We start from the raw sequence: 21,603 nt of genomic DNA, 5'->3' as shown, positions 1-21,603 counted from the left end.
AATCCACACACACACACCCGCCCCGTGTGTAAGACTCCCATAAACCCGAGAGAATGCCTCCCTAGGAATCAATAAGTCCTCCAGTACAACTCTAGCATCAACTTCTGTCTGAAATTGATTCTTATGTTGTGGTGGACCTAGAGATGCCTAGAGATATTACGTTAATCAAATCCATAAATAATCAAATCCAGAAAAGTTAAACTTGTAATGTGGAGGGATGACGATACTTTACAAAACAAAATCAGCAGGTACCATGGAGACAGAATTGTATCTTGCAACTTCTCTCAATATCCGAATCAGGAAAAGTGTTGCATCCTCTGAACCAAACTGACAAGATGTAGGTATGAGGAGGATGAGAGTTAACAGACTGAAGTTGAATCCTGACAAAATGAAACCTCTGGTTATACTCAACGGCATGATAGCCCATGTACTCTAATTTCCCTCCTGTATGGAAATGAGCTTTTCCAATATAATTTATAACAATGCATGATAGGGTCAACCACATTATGTGCATGATTATATAGATTGCATTTACTCCCCTCAAATGAAGTTTAATGAGAGAAAGAAAATAAATGCTTCCATTTCTCATTGTGATTATTACACAATCCTTTAGAAATAATTATTCTTTGATTTTTTTTAAAAAGTAGCTAAATACCCAGAACAAGGAGTTGTGGAATCAGATATCCGAACTGGAGGAGACTTGACTGGACTCTCCTGCTGTGCATCGAACATAAGGTACAAAGACTGTTTTGTTTGAGCACCATCATCCTGCTGTCAAAAGAAAGGGCAAGAAAAGAAAAGATTACCACGTATCTACCACTGGAACAAAGACCCCCCCCCCTCCATGCCACCAAAGGAAAGCAATGAAATGATTAAAGCTGTATATCGGGAAATAAATTATATCAAACCAAGTGCACTGCATATTGGGTCATTCAATTTAAAATAAACCACAGGATTGTGGCCATTGTGTCAATGTTATATTTCATAGCTAATCTTCAGAAGGATTAATCAGAAATCTACAAACAGAAACTTACAGGAATTGAGGAGCCTATTTTCTCCATATATTCTATTTCATACGGGTTGCCATATTCCAGATCTGTAATATATAGCAAAGTGTGCTCAGTGAATTAGAAGACATTCTTTAAAACAACACACAAACCGAGAAGCTTTACATATAAGACTTTCTTAATGAACTCTAAAAATCAAAGTTATATACAGTAGAGTCTCACTTATCCAACACTCGCTTATCCAACGTTCTGGATTATCCAACACATTTTTGTAGTCAATATTTTCACTATATCGTGATATTTTGGTGTTAAATTCATAAATACAGTAATTACTACATAGCATTACTGCGTATTGAACTACTTTTTCTGCCAAATTTGTTGTCTAACATGATGTTTTGGTGCTTAATTTGTAAAATCATGACCTAATTTGATGTTTAATAGGCTTTTCCTTAATGCCTCCTTATTATCCAACATATTCGCTTATCCAACATTCTGCCGGCCCGTTTATGTTGGATAAGTGAGACTCTACTGTAATTCCAAATATGCTGGATACTGATCTTTGCTTACATATCAATATAAGCAGTGGATCAGCTGTTGTCTAAGTCATTCATTTTGTTGAGTTTCATGTTATCCTTCCTCTTTTCTGTAACCTTTGCTCAAAGTGGCTGAAAACAGAGTTTCCCCTCCTCACCAGCCTTGTACTCAAAAATGCTCTTCCCTCCTCTTTACACCATTAAAAGAACATTCATGTCCGCTTGACTGAACTTTCAATTCTGTATGCCTAAAAGGAAAGTCATATTTACAAGCTGATGAGCATTCACATTGTGTCATTCTCATAAAACTATGGAGCTTTTATCTTGGGACTGTAATCCCATTATTTATTTTTTTCTTGAAATGACTGAAATGATAGATTATGAGCACTCTCATGCCAAAAGAACTTAAAACAGACCTGGCTGTCCTTAATTACTATGTAAAGCATGGGCCTTCATAAGAGAAAGCTTCCTGTTTGTTCAAAAAAATTAATAGGTGTAATATATCAAATTTGATGTGTGGCAAGGCACATTCCTGCACATATCCACAAGTGAACAAAATGAGAAAGGGCAAAAATATCCTACTGAATTATAGTAACAGAATGATTAGGCTTGTCTTAAGGCTATTCATTACTTGATAATGAAGGCTATTTTCACTTATGAATGGACAATGATTCAATCTTAGCCGGCATTTGTTTCGATTTTGTTATGACAATTGGCTCATTGAAATGGGGTAAAGCTATTAGGGACTGAAAGATGGCATGTGTATTGTGTACTTGAGAAAACAGTTCAAAGAAGAGGGATGGGAATTGAGAGTTGTTGGACAGCAACTCTCAAAAGCCCTGGATCAATGGTGTGCAATGCTAGAATTTACAATTTACAGTAGAGTCTTGCTTATCTAACATAAACGGCCCAGCAGTACATTGGATTAGAGAAAATGTTGGATAATAAGGAGGGATTAAGGAAAAGACTATTAAACGTCAAATTAGGTTATGATTTTACAAATTAAGTACCCAAAACATCATGTTTTGCAACAAATCGACAGAAAAAGCAGTTCAATACATGGCAACGTTGTGTAGTAACAGCTGTATTTACAAATTTAGCACCAAAACATCCTAATGTATTGAAAACATTGACTACAAAAACATTGACTACTGAAAGGCAGACTGCATTGGATAATACAGAACATTGGATAAGTGAAGGTTGGATAAGCAAGACTCTACTGTACCAATATCTATGGCAAGCATGGGTAAACGTTTTTGCCTTGGGGCCGCATTGCAGGTGAAACTCCATGCTTCATGATAGACACATGAGCCTGGGAATGCCAGCCTCAAACCAATGTGTCAATTTCATTTTTAAAAGCCACATATAATGTATGTTTCTGCACTTTTCACAATATGTGCATTTCAATATACTTGGTAGTGGGAAATTTCTGGCTTTCCCAAGAAACTGTGTCCAATTCTGGGCACAGCAATTGAAGGGAGATGTTGACAAGCTGGAATGTGTCCAAAGGAGGGTGACTAAAATGATCAAGGGTCTGAAGAACAAACCCTATGAGGAGCGGCTTAAAGAGCTGAGCATGTTTAGCCTGCAGAAGAGAAGGTTGAGAGGAGACATGATAGCCATGTATAAATATGTGGCAGGAGGTCATGGGGAGGAGGGAGCAAGCTTGTTTTCTGCCACCCTGGAGACTAGGAAGGGGAACAATGGCTTCAAACTACAGGAAAGAAGATTCCACTTGAACTTTAGGAAGAACTTCCTAGCTGTGAGAGTTGTTCAGCAGTGGAACTCTCTGTCCCGGAGTGTGGTGCAGGCTCCTTCTTTGGAGGCTTTTAAGCAAAGGCCATCTGTCGGGGGTGCTTTGAATGCGATTTTCCTGCTTCTTGGCAGAAGGTTGGGATGGATGGCCCATGATTTCTCTTTCAACTCTATGACTCTATGATTCTATGAAACATTTCCTTAAGTGTTCTGTCACCTTATGTAAGGTGTTTAAACTCTGTAATTGAAGTAAAGTTAGAAAAATACAAGAAATCACATCAATGTATAATTTCAACTTCTAATCCACACTAGCTGCTCCAGTGAGTCTGCCTTCTAAATGATAATATACAAATAAAACAGACGTGAAATTACATGTTTGTCTCAGATTCATAGCAGAATTGACAAGAGATGTTCAAGATTCCTTAGCCCCTGAAGGTTGCACAATCAGCAAAGCTTCTTTTATAGCAAAAGCACAGATAAACATATTGATTACAATGTAGTAGTTCCAATTACATGTGGAATTTCATGGGCATCGAATCTTCTCCCTTTTATGTTCATAAAAGGAAATGACATCTCTTACATTTTAGGCTCTGAATCACACCCTTTGTCTGAATCTTCCACACATTCTATCACCGAGACATTTTCTTCCGCAATCGCATATAAATGTGTTAATTATGATAGCTTGACAGTGAGAAAATGTGCCAGTTGACTTCATCTTTACCTCCTCCATCACACCAGATGAAACATTTCCTGAAATCTTAGATGCCAACGCAGCTGTCACTAAAGCTTTAAGGATCTGACAATATAATCTCTCCCAGAAAAATTCAGAGAGAAACTAATAGTAAAATCTAGACAGTTGGCAAAATATTTTCCAATTGAAAAACACAACACAAAAGAAAACACCAGAATACATCATTCCAAATATACAAGCACTTCTCTGATAGTTGAAATATAAAAATATTGTCATATGTAGCATAAAAATAAAAAATGAAAGCAGATATTATTCCAAAACAGCTTAAAAAGGAGGAGTAAAAATGCCAAATGAGCTCCAAAGTACATTTTCCAGCTCAATCAGCCTTTTAATAAAGCATTTTATCGGAAGCCTCTTTTAAATGCTTTTTGTTGCTTGGAAATGTAGCAATAAGACATTACAATTACTTGGTATGACCCTTTGTCTTCGGGATTCAAAGATTTAAAAAGCCAAGTAGCAGGATAAGGAGAATTCCAATGAATTATCTAAGAAACTGATTGAATCACCAAACTCTTACTCCTTTGCTGATCCACCGTCATTTTCCTTATCTTGCCAGTCAGATAGTTTTTGGCAACAGAACGATGTTCAAAGCACTATCATGAATGGCACAGATTACTGTTTCAGAAAACAGCCTTTAATTATTCCGAAACTTCCCAAGGTAGCACAAAGAGGACTCAGTAGGGAAAGTATATTTAAATGATCTCAATAGAGGAAACATTACTGGCTGTAATTAATAGGAAATCTATGTCACATGCTACCCAGTAGACCTAAGGGAAAGGCAGATTAGCATTTATAGCCACTTTGGGTGTCAGTCTATGATCAGATTGTGTGTGAAATAATTATAATAACAGCTTCAAAGGAGAGCAAAGGCAAACTCCCTTTGAACAAATTTTGCCAAGAAAATACCAGTGATTGGTACCTTATTGTTGCCACAAACAGGAAATATGACTTGAAGGCATACGACAACACAAGTGTGAAAAAGCTGAGGGCACAAAAATTCCCCAAATCAAAGCAAAACAGAACAGATAGTACTGTCTTTTAAAATCATTTTTTCTGACAACTGATTCCTACAGCCAGTATGAGAAGACTCTTGTGGTAACCATTTAATGCAATGTTGGGGCCAAAAGAAGACTTTGAACATGGGAGCTTCAACAATGACACAAAGGACTGTATGGGGTAGTGGTGGTGGGGTTTATGTATTATCACCAATGAAGTCAATGGCAAATTGATGTAAATTCACTTAGGTCAATTTACAATTGACTTTACCATTCAATTTAATTGAAATGAGGCAGAGAATTTATCTAAATACACTGTTTGACCAAAAAACCCTAACTACAGTAGAGTCTCACTTATCCAATACTTGCTTATACAAGGTTCTGGATTATCCGATGCATTTTTGTAGTCAATGTTTTCAATATATCGTGATATTTTGGTGCTAAATTCGTAAATACAGTAATTACAACATAACATTACTGCATACTGAACTACTTTTTCTGTCAAATTTGTTGTATAACATGATGTTTTGGTGCTTTATTTGTAAAATCATAACCTAATTTGATGTTTAATAGGCTTTTCCTTAATCCCTCCTTATTATCCAAGATATTCGCTTATCTAAGGTTCTGCTGGCCTGTTTAGCTTGGATAAGTGAGAATCTACTGTACTCTGAAGGCACCTGATCCCTTGGGAGCTAAACAGGGTCAAGTCAGATTGATATTTAGAGGAAGGGCTGCCAAGAAATAATAAGTGCTGCAAACTGTATTTCAGAGGAAGGCAATGCAAACCACCTCTGTGCATTTGTTATAGGGTTGCTATAAGTCAACAGGAGCTCCTGATGGCGTAGCGGATTAAACCACTGAGCTGCTAAACTTGCTGACCAAAACATTGTTGGTTCAAATCCGGAGATCAGAGTGAGCTCCCACTGTTAGCCTCAGCTTCTGCCAACCTAGCATGCAAAAGTGAGTAGATCAATAGGTACCGCACCAGCAGGAAGTTAATGGTGTTCCATGCAGCCATACCAGCCACGTGACCTTGGAGGTGTCTACAGACAACACCGGCTCTTCAGTTTAAAAATAGAGATGAGCACCAACCCCCAGAGTCGGACACAACTAACTTAATGTCAGGGGAAAAACTTTACCTTTAGTAAGTCAACAGGTGCCTTAAAGGCACATAAAAAGTTCCTGGTTAACCAAATGAAAAAGGATCATTTGAGATATAACAGAGGATCCAAAGAAATCAAGGAATATATTTTGTGCTCTCATTTACTTCAGTTGCCCCTTGTGAAATAAAACACTATTTCCACTTCTTCTCCCAGCTTACCTTCTGTGGGAGAACTAAATTTTGTTTCATTTACAAACGTCGATAGGTCGGATGGTTGAGGATAGTCCTGTTTATCAGAATCTAGATCCACTGTCATACAAGTCCATTTCTGACTGCCCACTGACGATGCCAGTTTCTCCTCATCTGTTGCATGAACCACAGTGGATACAACAGAAGACGTTTCTGAAGTAGAGAGTGGTGTAGATTCCTGAGAACAAAACAAACATTAAGTGGCAGTTGTGTAATAAAGAAAGAACAATTGTTCAAGCTTCACAGTCAGTCCTTAACAAAAATGAGTGGAACTTTTGTTTATAAAGCAGTGTCTTAATTAATGCAATGATAATGATATATGTGGTGATATGTTGTTTTTGTTGTGATCTATCCAGCTATGTTTTATTGCTACATGATTACCTCCTTCTATATTATTTCTTCTGAAAAGTTTCGTTATATACAGTAGAAAATGGAATAGTTCATCACTTTAAAATGACAATTAGTTTGGTTTGAGTTTTATTCTCCAATTTACCAGGGAGCCAGGATCCTAAATATCTTAAAGCAGTGGTTCTCAACCTGTGGGTCCCCAGGTGTTTTGGTCTATAACTCCCAGAAATCCCAGCCAGTTTACCAGCTGTTAGGATTTTTGGGAGTTGAAGGCCAAAATATCTGGTGACCCACAGGTTGAGAACCACTGCCTTAAAGGAATTTATTCCTATCATTTCCTGGAAACTAATCAGGATAGGCACTGGATTTTACTTGGATGGGAGATCACCAAGGAACAGCAGGTGCTGCAGGCTCTATTTCAAAGGGAAGAGTTGGCAAAGCTACTTCTGCAATTTTTTGAAATTCATAGGGTGGCAATAAATTGACAAGCATTTTAAAGGCACATGCACACACCAGGGTGGAAAGATGCTTTGTAATAAAACTTATCCACATTTCCTTTCTGAACCTAAATATGGCTAAAATGAAGTTGTTGGCATCTTTGTGGTAAGTGTAGCCTGATGACTCCTCCAAGCAAGACAATTTGTAATCTAATTAATCTCTTCTTCCTAAAAGTGCATTGAAGTTTACATAGCTTTTTAATGTCATATTTTCTGCATTCAAGTTTACCGGATTAATACCAGCTGCCTTGTTACAGAATAATTTTCAATTCATTTTCTTTTTTTCATGCCTGCTTTGATTGTTTATAGTTGAAGAAAAATTAAAAGCTTGGCTGGCAGGTTTTGCACACTAATTGCTCTGGTAACAGATACCCTTTTACATTTGCTTGTCAAAAAGACTACACTAAAATAGCTAAGATAAAACATTAGGCCAGTGATCTTATTTGAAGACACTGGTTCATTATTCCTATTCAAGATACTTGATGGTGACTTTTGCAATGGAGTTGATATATAATGATCATTAATTGGCACTGGACAAATATTGGGTGGAAAGAGAAAACAGTAAAACAAAAAGCTTTTACGAACTCTTTACCTGTGAGGGTGCATCCGACAGAGGAGATCTTTTTGGTGACTTTTTCACCCTAAAAGTATCACTGAAAATTAGAAAGGAGACACTGTGAATATGGCAGGCCATAGAAAACAATGGGCATATGAAAACAGACAACTATAAGCAGTGGTTCACTAACTGCAGACCTCCAGATATTTTGGACTTTAATCTCCCAGAATTCCTAACATTTGGCCACTTGGAGGGCTGAAATTTGAGACCCACTGATGCAATGAAAAATGCCACCATGGAAAGCTTTCCGCCTTCTGAAAGCTCAGAATATAATAAACATCATGGAAGAGCATGCCATGACTCTTGCTTTTGTATCATGCACTTTCAGACTGAGTCATTGCAACAACAATAACAACCACAAAACAAAGTTAAACAACTGATGGGATTGTAACATAGGGAACAACAATCGATGCAATCAATGGGGAGCAATTTGTTCAACACTGAGGTAGAAAAAAAATGGTTCTGGAGATGAGTCAACATTACATCCAAATGATGCTCTGCATAAGGTCATAATAATGAGAATAAGGACGCTCAATAACAGATTCACAATTTTGCATAATATCCACAGAAAGCTTACTGTGAAAATTTTGTAACACAAAGTAGCTACAGTTATCCAATCTATCACTCTGTATTAGCTAGCAAAGTCATATTTGTCCTTTCTTGAAAATTGACTTCTGTGCAGCTCTTATACTCAGAGTGTGCTATATTTTCCTTAAGCTTTGGTTTTAAAATAGCCTTGAAAGTCAGGTCACTTTTACTTCCACGGAACAGACATGGAAAGAAAGGGTACAAAAGAGTAACCCAGTTGAAGATTACACTCTCTGGCTACAACAGAGAGTTGAGATAATCTCAACTCTACCCAAGGCCAGCTCTCACGATGGTATAATAGATTTATTTGTGCAACCATTTGGAGAGACAGCCATTGGATGACCAGCCTCATTATAATTCTATTCTGAATTTTACTAGGTCCCTCTTATCTGGGTATTTTAATCTAATGATTCTATCTTTATATTGCTGCTACAGTCCCCCCCCCCCCCCCACCTATGAAGTTGACTGAATTGTATTAGTGGTTGTTTGATTATTATTACTGTTGTTTTAACTTTCGTTTTTAACCTTTGTTTTATTACCTTATTGCGTTTTGACCTGTGTATATTGTGTTAATGTATTTGTGTTGTTACTTTTGTAACATTGTGAGCCGCTCCGAGTCCCCGCGGGGAGATGGTGGCAGGGTATAAATAAATTATTATTATTATTATTATTATTATTATTATTATTATTATTATTATTATTTAACAGCTAGCAGAATGACCCACATCAAGAACAAATGATTATACACTAGGCCAGGCATGGGCAAACTTTTTTCCCTTGGGGCCGCATTGTGGATCAGGCCAGGTAGGCCAAGCCACAAAGTGGAGAGGCCGGGCACATGCTGGGTGGGATGGTCCCAGAATGACCTGGGAGAGGGCAGGGCCAGAAGGAGCAAGTCATCCTCAGGTTGTCCTCCTGGCATAAGGACGGGGATGCTCACCCCATCCTTATGTTGGGAGGAAAACAAGACATTATTTATTTCTATCCCATTTTTTTCCTGAATTGGGACATGTCGTGATTGCCCCAATCCTCCTCCCTTATATTCCTCCCCCAATCTTCGGGCTGTCCTCTCGGCATTGTTCCTGGAGGAGAGCAAAACAGGCGATGTCCAAGAGAGCTCTCAAACACTGCATGCCTTCCTCAAGCTGTCCTCCCGGCATAAGGACAGGGCCACTCGCACAGTCCTTATGCTGGGAGGAGGGCGAGATACATGGTGGCTGAGAGCACTCCAGAGGGCTCTCATCTGCTACATGCCTTCCTCCCCCATCCTTTTTGCATAAGGATGTGGCGGGCCACCGCATCCTTATGCCGAGAGGACAGGGAAAATGAGGAGGGTCTGAGGTAAGTGCCCTGGGGGCCACATCCAGCCTCTGGGGCTTAGTTTGCTCATGCCTGCACTAGGCTTTTCACTTTTGTTGGGGTCCAGGATTCCACCCAAAAGTAGAAAAACCACAACTAAAATAATCCCGTTATTTTTTAAATGGAAGTAAACCACTTTCTAGTAATCTCTAGGTCCTTCAATATGACCCTATGTTCTACATCTGGTGGAAATGATCACAGTCACCTTGGTGAACCTACAGATCCTTAGAGAGAACACATTTATAAAATCTGTGAATAATCAAATCCATAAAAAGAGTTCTATCTATAAACAGATAATACATCTGTTATAACTTCCTGAAAAAAACACATTATTTTCAGTCAGAAATAAATTGTCCTGCTGCCACAGGCTTCAGAAACAATGATCAGGATAAAGCTTGGGTCCCCAATATGGCATTCCGACATGGATAATGTGCCTACAAGGAAACACCAAGGAGGCTATTTTCCCCCTGCAGGTGATTGAAGATATTTCAGTGGAGTACTAAAGTGTGATTCTTCTTCATTTCCAGAGTGTTTTTTGGAACAGGATAGCTCCTTCCTGCTTACCATGCTACTGAATAGAGAAATATTTCCATACATTGTTATGGGCTGGGAAGAAATAATATAAACAGAGGGTACAGGTATACACCTACAGGCATGGAAGGCCCACTGAGTAACCAATTTGTGCTGATGCTCAGATAATTTTCCACTCCAAAATTTGAAGTGCCCCCACAAGCACTGAGAATATGTCTTTGTCAGAACCTAGAGCTTTGAAAAGTTACTTTCTATGATTACAACTCCTATAATGTCATTTGGGAAGATTATGGAAGGTGTAGTCCACAAATGTACACTGCAGCCCCTATATTTCGTGCACGCAATTTAAGGGAGACATTGATAAGCTGGAATGTGTCTGGTGGAGGGCGACTAAAATGATCAAGGGTCTGGAGAACAAGCCATATGTTTAGCCTGCAGAAGAGAAGGCTATGAGGAGACATGATGAGGACCATGTATATATATGTGAGGGGAAGTCATAGGGAGGAGGAAGCAAGCTTGTTTTCTGCTGTCCTGGAGACTAGGCCATGGAATAATGGCTTCAAACTACAGAAAAGGAGATTCCACCTAAACATTTGGAAGAACTTCCTAACCATAAGAGCTGTTCAGCAGTGGAACTCTCTGCCCCGGAGTGTGGTGGAGGCTCCTTCTTTGGAGGCTTTTAAGCAGAGGCTGTATGGCCATCTGTCGGGGGAGCTTTGAATGTGATTTTCCTGCTTCTTCTTCTTCATCATCATCATCATCATCATCATCATTTAATTATTTATTAATCGCCCTCCATCCAAGATGCTCTAGGCGATTTAGGCAGGGGGTTGGACTGGATGGCCCACAAGGTCTCTTCAAACTCTTATGACTCTATGATTATAATCTGCTAGAATCTAATCCTTTGAGTGAACTCAAAGATACAGGTCTTAAGGCCAGAGTTTGCAATGGTAAAAGAAAAAGGTTGAAACTAGCTAATAGTTACAGAATAGCTTCCAAACTTAACATCACTGAGTATAGAAATTTCCAAGTCATCAACCACAAAAACAGATAGTGACTAGCAAGAGGAGAACAGAAAACAACAGAAAATACTAAAGTTTATGTAGAAGAGATCAAGTTCTTGCCAAGTTAATGACATACCAGGACGAACATACTGGTCAGCTATGTACTGCTTATGTTGGTACACCACATCAATTTCTTGTAAAGAAAAAATAGGTTTCCACCCTTAAAAGTGACTCTATGTGTTTCCCAATGTAACAGAAATGGGGTAGCAAACCTGGATGGTGCAATGCTATGGCTCCTTGCTTTGGCTCCTAGGATCAAGGTAAGCTACAACAGGGGCTTATCAGTGGGGTCAGGCAGAGGAAGATGAATGCAAGAATAAGTGGATATCACTTTTCAATTCCTTTTTGAGGGCTAAAGGCAGCCTACTAGTGATCTGTTGATTTTATAACAAATAACATACCATATTCATGCTGAAAGTGGGTATATGAAATTAGAAAATAAAATATATCATAGGTTTAACCAAGCAGATCCATAAACATGCAATTTCCCACCATATATTAACTTTGTCATAAAGCTAATACCACAGCTTTGCAGATATACAAAGCAGAAAACCAACAAAACTGGGGATGGAGGGGAGCAGGAAGGTAGAAGGGATTTTTGTCCATAACAAGCATGTTTTGAGTTTAAAATTACTTACAACAGAGAACATACAGACATCACATCTTCAACCATCCTAAGACAAGTAAGACAAAAGAGAGAGAAAGAGAAAGAGACAGACAGAAGGCACTGACTGATACAAAGGAGACACTCCATTAATTGCATTAGCAAAACATCACCAAGTATAGTTGCTCCTTTAGGAAATCCACGTCCTGAGGAAGTCGGACCTTCCAATATACCACTGAAAGTAGCTGTACTGAAGCACATTGTTAAACACTTAGATTCAATCAGGGAGATTTGGCCTGTTGGTTTCTAGCTACTGTTTTAATTTTGGGACATAGGAGAAAAATCACAGATATGAACAAGGTAAAAAAATAAAGCCATTTTTTCCTCCACCAAATCGGTCTGCTTTCTTCTTCCATGAAAGCTACTTGTCAAAGCTGATATCTATCTCCACCAGTTTAAATACTATCAGTGGATTACCTTTCCATGATAGTAGCCATCTGCTTTCTTATCTTGAGTGGCTTAGGTGATTAAAGCACACAATGCCTAGGTGCACGCAAAGAAATTAGAAAGAGCTGTGTTTTAAGGAGCAGAGAGAAAAACTATGACATTTTATTGTGATTGATTCATGGCCAATCTACACTTTAAGTTAAAAAGATCAGAAATTACCAGATTTTGTTCCTATTTTTTCCAATATCATTTCAGAGATTCACATAAGTTTTCTGTCTGTTCTCAGGATGATTAGAGACTTTTTATACCATTAACACAGTATAAAATTGAAAAGAACAGGTACAAAATCTAGGACACGAGTGACAAATTTAAGGCTAACAGGCCAAATCTGGTTTGCCACATCATTTTACGTGGCCCGCGAGACACACTTACTATGGGAAAATGTAAGCATTTTAAAAACCTGAATTTGAATATATTTGAATGGCCGTGTTTACATTTTATTTTGCATTTGTTATTTTCAGAACATGATCAATGGATGAGGATGGTGTGCGATCTGGTGTTTCAGGTTACTTAACAATATGTTAAGGAGTAGCTACGTTTATACAGTCTAACAATTACAAACAGGACTTTGAAGGCAGCCATAAGGCTGATGTGGCCCATGATGAAAATAAGGTTGACACCTTTGATCTAGGACTTTCAATCAATCTTAGTGCACCCCTTAGTGCTTGAACATCACTACGGGCATTTTTCTGCTTAAGGATGTCATTCCCTGATCCCACCACTCAGGGGTGTAGCGAAGATCTAAAGACGTGGATGTTCCACTGTGCTTTTGACAAGACAATCCCCCAGATAACTTGGCCCCAACTAGGACATAAAATTATGGACTGGCACTATATTATTGTTCTCTACCCAAAGATATTATGCTCCATGTTACATTGCCCTCCATTGCTAATTTTGCCATCTGACTTATACACTTTATCCTTCAGCCCTATCCTCAAAATTGATTTGCACCTGTCTGTCCACCCATGCCCAGAACCTGATTTGTTATTTCAGGTTCATTGGTTGTTGGTTCAATGGTTGCCTTATACTCTGTTATAATGTTGCTGTTTTATGATATCGTTTTCTTTATTTCAATGTGTTATTTTAGCTATGTTGATCGGGCTGGTCCTCATGTAAGCCGCCCGAGTCCCTCCGGGAAGATGGAGGCAGGGTACAAAAAAAAAGTTATTATTATTTTATTATGACACAGCAAACAAGATAGATATGCTGGATATTACTACTACTACTACTACTACTACTACTACTACTACTACAGTAGAGTCTCACTTATCCAAGATAAACGGGCCGGCAGAACATTGGATAAGCGAAAATCTTGGATAATAAGGAGGGATTAAGAAAAAGGCCTATTAAACATAAAATTACATTATGATTTTACAAATTAAGCACCAAAACATCATGTTTTACAAGAAATTGACAAAAAAGTAGTTCAATACACAGTAATGTTATATAGTAATTACTGTATTTATGAATTTAGCACCAAAACATTGCAACATTTACTACAAAAACAATGACTACTAAAAGGCAGACTGCCTTGGATAATACAGAACCTTGGATAAGTGAAGCTTGGATAAGTGAGACTCTACTGTATTACTATTACTGTTATTATCATGACAGTGAGAAGGGAGACTACCTGTGACAAACAGCTACTAGGTTGGAGTGATACTGGTAGAGTATCTCTCAGAAACAATGGCAATGACACCATAGCTAACACTTGTTCACAATGTGCAGAGGAAAGCACATAAATCTCCTTTTGAAGATCCTTTACCAATAAAACTCAACCCAAACTGAAACAAGAGATAGTGTCAGAAAATGAAACTCCCAGGTCAAAGGGCACTCAATGGGTTACTGTGATATAGCAACTACAAATAGTCCTATGGTTGTACAATTGAATTTAAGCCGAAAGGTATAGCATTGCATGCTAATGTTAGGGTTACTTCCAAATTCTATGTATTGTGTGAAAATTGGACAGTGAAGGAAGGTGACAGGAAGATAATCAATTCAGTTAAAATGTGATACTGAAGAAGAGTTCTACGGATACTGTGGACTTTTTAAAAGACAAAGAAATGGGCTGTAGAGCAAATGGAACCTGAAGCCGAAATGCCTAAACTGAGACCGTAACATTTTGGACATATCAAGAGAAGATGTAACTCACTACAAAATACAATGCTTGATAAGGTTGAAGGTGGAAAGAGGAAGACCACATTACAGATAGATATACTTTATTAAGGAAGCCATGGCCGTGAATCTACGCACAGTTGTTGAGAACAGGTTGACTATAAGATCTTCCATTCATAAGGTCGCCATAAGTCAAAGTGGACTTGACAGCAGTTAAAAACTACAAAACTTTGGCACTAAAATATATGACTTTTGAAGCACTTTCCTGCCATTGAACTACTTGCTAAGGCACAGAACTAAAATAACCGTCAATTTAGTTGCTAGGGTAGCAGAGATACTTTATGTTTGACACAAAGAGAACCATCAGACTGAATGTGAATAAATTTATCAAACAGTAAAAACCTTAAAACAATCTCCCAAGAAGAAAAAAGCAGCCAATTGGGAGAAAAGAGACAAATAGTAGTGACTGGGATATACAGTACATTCCCTTCAAATCCTAAAACTATACAATTGGGGAGAAAATGAACTAAAATAGTACTGCAGCAAAGTCTGATGGCACAATCTAGCTGGAACACCAAGCTTTGCCCTCCTGGCTAATTTCTGGTTACTTGGGTACTTATGCAAAGAGGATCAACTAAATAGGAGCAGGTGGGCAATTACCTGAAGATCTTGCCTGTGAGCAAAAAGTCATGTTTCTTTGAACCTCAGGCTTATCATTATGTACGAGTGAAAACATAGCCAGTGTCTATGCTGTGTTTAAACCTTCATTTTGCTTTTGTGAAATGTGTATTTTTCAAAATATAGAGAAGCCACTGTAAGGACTCAAAGGTAGATGCACAGAAAACCAATAATACTGTGCTTTTAAATAAATCACACACAAACCTCAAATATTAAGGAACTTTGCTTGGGGAGTTAGGAGGAAGCTCAATGCTGCAAAGATGAATACTTGGTATTGTCATAACAAATAATTATAGGATTACTTAGTCAGCCAGAATTTAACTCCTCCGTCTTAAACGGGAAAATATGAGTAAAAATAATTTTAGTTCAGTGTGAAACTATCTCTCAAAAAAAAAATCTTCTGCTTCCTCATATAGAAAATCAACTTACAAAATAGTAGGTTATCCAATAATATGAAAAAAACAGAAGTGACATCTTCTAACCAAACATCACTATTCACGTGAAGTGCAAAATAGTATTTTTTCTATGGAAATATCCATAGTGAAAGCCACAGAATTGGTTGACAACGGCACAAACCCAACTCACTGAATCAATGGGATTTACGGCCAAGTTGAGACACCGTTCAACAACTGAGCCAATGGATCTCCTCTAACTAAAAGTAATTAATAGGTTTTTATGTTACAAAAAATCATATCACAAATGTAATTATTAAAATTCTACTTATATAGTATTGCATCTTACATCTACACATGTCATATTACATCTACAAAGTTAAATGTATCAGATTTATTCCAATTTAAGTGAAACCTCCAGGCAACAATTTCCCTTGCCACTCTTTCATGAACAGTCCTATTTAAAAAAGGCATGAACCAACAAAACAAAAGTAAACTTACTTCAATTGCATCTGTGGCTTCTTGGTTAAATGATACATCCTACACAAGATGTAAGCCACTAAAATGAAACAGAACTATTCCGGACTAGAGAAAGATTGAATTTTGATTATGTGAACAGTTCCATTTATGTAAAATTCTGTAAAAACTTTGTTCACATGACCAAGGCTTTGCTGATTAGCCCCTAATCCTAAAAAGAATTCTTGTTTGGCTGAACTCCTTAAACCAATTAGCTGTATCACATATACTTCCACAGACAGGCTACTTAAAAGTACATATTTTTATTTTTTTTAAAATACTCATTATTGTGGAATGTTATACATTTTTGTCAGTGGGGTTTCTTAATTTCAAGAAAACCATTTTTTAAATGGTGAGTCAGCATGCTACTCACCATTAAACTAAATCGGGGTTTCCCAAATTTTGATTAAGATGGCTTGGACTTCAACTCCCAAAAGCCATAGCCAACTTGCCCAATGGTCAGGAATTCCGGGAGCTGAAGTCCAAACATCTAGAAGGTCAAAATTTGGGAAACACTGATCTAAACAGAACTAATATCTCAGTTGATGAAGACATATCATACCTCTAAATAGCTAACATCTGAAGAGTTGTTGTGTGTTTTCCGGGCTGTATGGCCATGTTCCAGCCCAGAAAACACAAAACAACCCAGTGATTCTGGCCATGAAAGCCTTAGACAACACATTAACCTCTGAAGTGTAAGAAACATATTACACTGGGCTAAATGGAAGCCTTTTCCTAGATGCTCAAAAGGGGATAGTTGAATTTCAAGGCATTCTCAAAGATAAAAAAGATAGCTAGTAAAAAAAGAAGCGAGAGAAGAAAAATGATGCTTCTAACTTCCCCAAAAATTTTGGAAAAGGACACGCTTTAAAAACCTATATCCTATGCTGTAACATAATTACAAGTTTGCCTAAATATGAAGCTATGAAAGTATGCACACATTTTTCAACATGTTAACTTACGTCTTGAGAGGCGTCTTCTTCTTTTTTGCAGGTTTGCTGAGGCCATCTCCTTCTGTCCCATTGATCTCATTGGCATTAGCTGGTATCTCGAAGGAGGCTGGAGATTTGGTGGGAGAGCTGGCTACCTTTGAGGAAGACTTGAAAGGGTCAACTGAGTCCTCACACATGTCCGGATCGAAAGTGTAGGCTGCTGTCATTGGCTGAGGCAGTTTAGGAGAATCTTGCACTTTGCAAGTGGGAGAAAATGGGTTGAAGTTGGGGTCATCCCATTTGTCAATATCAAAAGTATAAGAGCCTTTGGAAACAGAGATCTCACCGGAGTCAGGAGGGGCCTTGGTGGGAGTGGGGGGAACGTTGTCAAGCTTCTCCCCAGTCTTTTTAGTCTTTGGCCTCCTGAGTGGCATTTTGGCACCGGGCTTTTTGCCCACTTTTTTGGGCAGGGGAGGGCTTTCTTGCTGCTCTCCACCACTTCCTTTTTCCTCAGAATAATCGAATTCCAGCCTTACAGCTTTTACTGGAGGATCTTCAGGTCCCCCAGTGTCCGAAGGAGCTACCTCCACGGCTTCGGGTGGCGTTGTAAGAGGGAGGACTTTCTTGCTGGCTGGGGGAGAGTTCTGCACTTTTTTATTTCCAGCACCAGATGCACTTATCTCTTCTAAGTTGCTAGGGTCAAATGGATAGGCTGCTGTTGGTAGAGCAGGGGTCTCCTGATTTTCAGTGGCACTTTGAGAGGACTCTGTGCACTGAGTTTCAATGGTTTCCAACCTCTCTTTTTCTTCATTCAGTGCAGCCGAATCTTGCTTGACCTCAGATGGTTCTGGCTCCTGGACAGGAGGAACTTCCAAAGATTTTTTTGCTAACTGTTTTTTCTTTAAGGAACCTGGCCTTGATTTCTTTGTGCGCTTAAGAGTGCTGGAGGCACTGCTTGAACCAGTACTGAATGTTTCTGTTGCTGAACCTGCTGCCTCGCTATTACCAAGGAAAGATGATCCATCAAAATCACCAGCTTGCAAGCTAAGGGATCGAGACAAAGTAGATCTGGAAATTGGAATGGAATCTGTGGATTTTCTTCTGATGTGTGACTTGGAGTCACGGTTTCTTATGTCCAGAGAACTAGGATCCCCGGCTTGAGAAGTATCTACCACCTCAATGCTGTCAAAGTCTAAGTTGTAGGTCCCACTGCTAGCAATGGGCTTGTCCTCATCAAAAACCGTAGAAAATGAGTGGGAAGGAGGTGAGAGTGGAGTTTCTTCAACAGATTCACAATGTGAAACATCAGCTATGGATACTGTGTCGGAACAAAATTCTGGAAAAGCAAGGGAGAGAGTGATCAGTCAGGAATGCCCAATTTAACACAAATAGAGAGAGAGAAACAACAAATTATGTGCATATGCTTAATGATCTGAAATGGCAGAAGTGATTTTAAATGACATTTTAAAATACAGTGGGATCCACAGAGGTTTTGTTCCAGGACCCACAAAGAAACCACAATTAATGCATGCTCAAGTCCCTTTGTATACTGTAGTATAGTAGTAATAAAAATGGGCTCCCTTATAAAAATGACAAAATAAAAGGTTTGATTTTTAGATATTTAAAAAAATATTTTCAAGCTGGGGATGGTTGACTCCATGGATGCAGAATGGATAGGGAGGGACAACTGTATGTGTCTTTTAAATAGATGTTTCCTTTGCAAACTTCAAAATTCTCAAAGTAATATTTTCCCCGTGTTCTGCCTTCTTTCTGTGTGCATATTATTAAAACTCTTCTGGGTCGAAATGGAAAGCAGAAAAAACAAAGTATAATAAATATTCTTTTAAAAAAGGATAAAAGAAAGTAAGAGGAAAATAAATTGTTAGGAAGTTCAGAAATAAAATTACAAAGAATTTAAATTGATCTGAGTTGAGTCTATTTGGGACAAATTTATATGACAAAGAAAGAAAGAAATTGGTTTGCTACCTGCTAAGAAGATTTAAGTCATTGGCAGAACAAACTCAGGAGCAACCGGAGTTGCTTCTGGAGTGAGAGAATTGGCCGTCTGCAAGGACGTTGCCCAGGGAATGCCCGGATGTTTTTCCATCCTTGTGGGAGGCTTTTCTCATGTCCCCGCATGGAACTGGAGCTGAAAGAGGGAGCTCATCCACGCTCTCCCCGGGTGGGATTCGAACCTGGCAGCCTTCAGGTCAGCAACCCAACTTTCAAGTCACGAGGCTTTTATCCCCTAGGCCAGCGGAGGCTCCTAACACTATATATGTTATATATATATATATAGTGTTATATGCATGCAAGGTTGCATTATCAATGATGAAAGTGAAATAAATGCTCAAAGCTCTCAGTGGCTGGAGCTCACTGCTGATCCTAGTATTGTATATATGTGCACACACATATACTTCTTATACTTTTTATATGTTGTCTAGAACACTCCCTGCCTATGAAACTTTGGCTGTCCACGTGTCTTCTAAGCTTCTGGTAAGCAGCTGAAAGTGCTGTTCCGCCTGGCATTCAGGGTTTGAAATTGTTGTTTTAATTGTTTTAAAACATGATTCTAGGATTAATTTTAGGAGTTTTAAAGAGAATTTTAATGTATTTTTAAAATGTTTTTATCTTTATACTGCCTTAATTAGTTTTCATTTATTCATGCCCCCGGGAGCCCTTGTGGACTAGGTGGTAATACAGAAATACTATAAACAAACAAATGAGTAATATAGAGAATTGCTTTGAGAAGAGAGAGTTGCCAATCTCTCTCTCCCCACACTTTCCCCACTACAGCCCTATTTTTCATTGTAGCGGAAGCACAGAGGCAGAGGCTATGTTCTTTCAGGTTCTGGCCTTGGTTACCCAGTTAGGGCACAAGTGATGGTCCTTGGGTCTAAACAGGACTAGTCGCATTGGAGTGCTTCTCTTGGCCTGGCAGTGCTACCAGGTCCCCACTGGCATAAAACAAAGGTGGCATTCCAACAAGAAACCCTGCACACCAGTACAAAGGGGATTTTAATTTTGGATTTGCTAAACCATTTAATAAAGACCTGCATCCGGGAATGGGACATTAGCAAACCATATCATATTATTGATATGGTTATGAAATATGCATATATGTCTGTCTTTGAACTTGTTCAAGTTCCCTTTTAATGCTGGGTTAAATTAAAAAAGGTAAAGGTTTCCCCTGATGTTAAGTCTAGTCGTGACTGACTCTGGGGGTTGGTGCTCATCTCCATTTCTAAGCTGAAGAGCCGGCATTGTCCATAGACATCTCCAGGTCATGTGGCCGGCATGACTGCATGGAGCGCCGTTACCTTCCCGCCAGAGCGGTACCTATTGATTTACTCACATTTGCATGTTTTCGAACTGCTAGGCTGGCAGGAGCTGGGGCTAACAGTGGGCGCTCATTCCGCTCCCAGGATTTGAACCTGGGATCTTTTGGTCCGCAAGTTCAGCAGCTCAGTGTTTTAACACACTGTGCCACCAGGGGCCTTAAATTATCTTTATACTGCCTTGGGTTAAATTAGACAAGAGTTAAATGAGGCTCAAACCAGATATAAGCAAGGCACCATTTCACAAAGAAAGACATTTGCTGCCATCATCTTATTTTCCTTCCCCAACAATGAATATTCTATTCCTGGTGTTGGAGGCTGCATATTACATTGATACCTTCAGAAGCAAACAAGGAGGATTAAAATGCAGTACTTATAATTGTAATGAGTTATCCCAAATCATATAACCATACAAGGAAGCGGCCAATTCTCTTGATGTTCTGAAGGAGTTCTGGTCTATCTTATGGTAGAGAAAACCACCCTACTGTAGGGAAGATGCAATCCTTGTGTGAGACAGAATGACTAAGGGTCTGCCTGCATATGTGGTATGTCTAATAATGGCATTGAATTTTTGCCATCTATATGTGCATTGTAATCGCCATGAGTCCCCTTCAGGGTGAGAAGGGTGGAATATAAATACTGTAAATAAATAAATGAAATAAATAAGGGCAGTTCTGTACAGACACATATTGCGGATCAGAACAGACACTTACCACCACCATAGAAATTGGTGGTGGACATCTGCACTGCCTGATAGCAGGAAAAAGTCTGAATCTTGATAGAGGATTCGGACTTTCTCTTGTATTATTTTATTCTGAAGTGAAGCATCTTTCCCTGGGTTAATTCAGATGAGCCTGATCTAAATGGTCAGTGTAGATGGGGTCAGAGAGAATGTAAAGACACTGCAGTAGAATACTTCTTCACAAAACACAGACAATATTTACCCCCATAAAACAACAAGTTTAGAAGGACTAAGTGCACTGTGTAGCATGGAAACCACACAGCAATTATTGAATGAACTTACTCAGAACAATCGTATGATACTTGTCCTTAAAGAAACTCTGAACAACAGCATAGCCTAAGAATAATCCTGCCAAACAGATTAAATAAAAAGGCTGTGACTTGC

General features: G+C 38.7%; 1 protein-coding gene across 5 annotated transcripts in view; it reads right to left on the bottom strand.

Annotated features, from left to right (window-relative positions):
• The window catches only part of tacc2 (transforming acidic coiled-coil containing protein 2), a 241,272-nt gene that overhangs the window by 35,704 nt on the left and 183,965 nt on the right, over positions 1-21,603 (bottom strand). For 3 of the 5 annotated variants that reach the window (XM_016992233.2, XM_016992239.2, XM_016992235.2), the window contains exons 10-14: positions 17,170-18,475; positions 7,830-7,890; positions 6,363-6,570; positions 1,035-1,096; positions 656-771 (exon numbers count right to left, since the gene is read on the bottom strand). In XM_016992233.2, coding sequence (XP_016847722.2) covers positions 656-771; positions 1,035-1,096; positions 6,363-6,570; positions 7,830-7,890; positions 17,170-18,475 — 1,753 coding nt within the window. Of the gene's footprint in view, positions 1-655; positions 772-1,034; positions 1,097-6,362; positions 6,571-7,829; positions 7,891-12,033; positions 12,070-17,169; positions 18,476-21,603 lie in introns of all 5 variants that reach the window. The other 2 variants (XM_062976022.1, XM_062976023.1) reach the window with 2 other exon arrangements.

The sequence above is a fragment of the Anolis carolinensis genome, chromosome 3 (assembly GCF_035594765.1).
Source record: "Anolis carolinensis isolate JA03-04 chromosome 3, rAnoCar3.1.pri, whole genome shotgun sequence".
Classification (NCBI taxonomy): Eukaryota; Metazoa; Chordata; class Lepidosauria; order Squamata; family Dactyloidae; genus Anolis; species Anolis carolinensis.
Note: the sequence above shows the minus strand (reverse complement) of the source record. Positions and strands in the feature narration are given on the sequence as shown.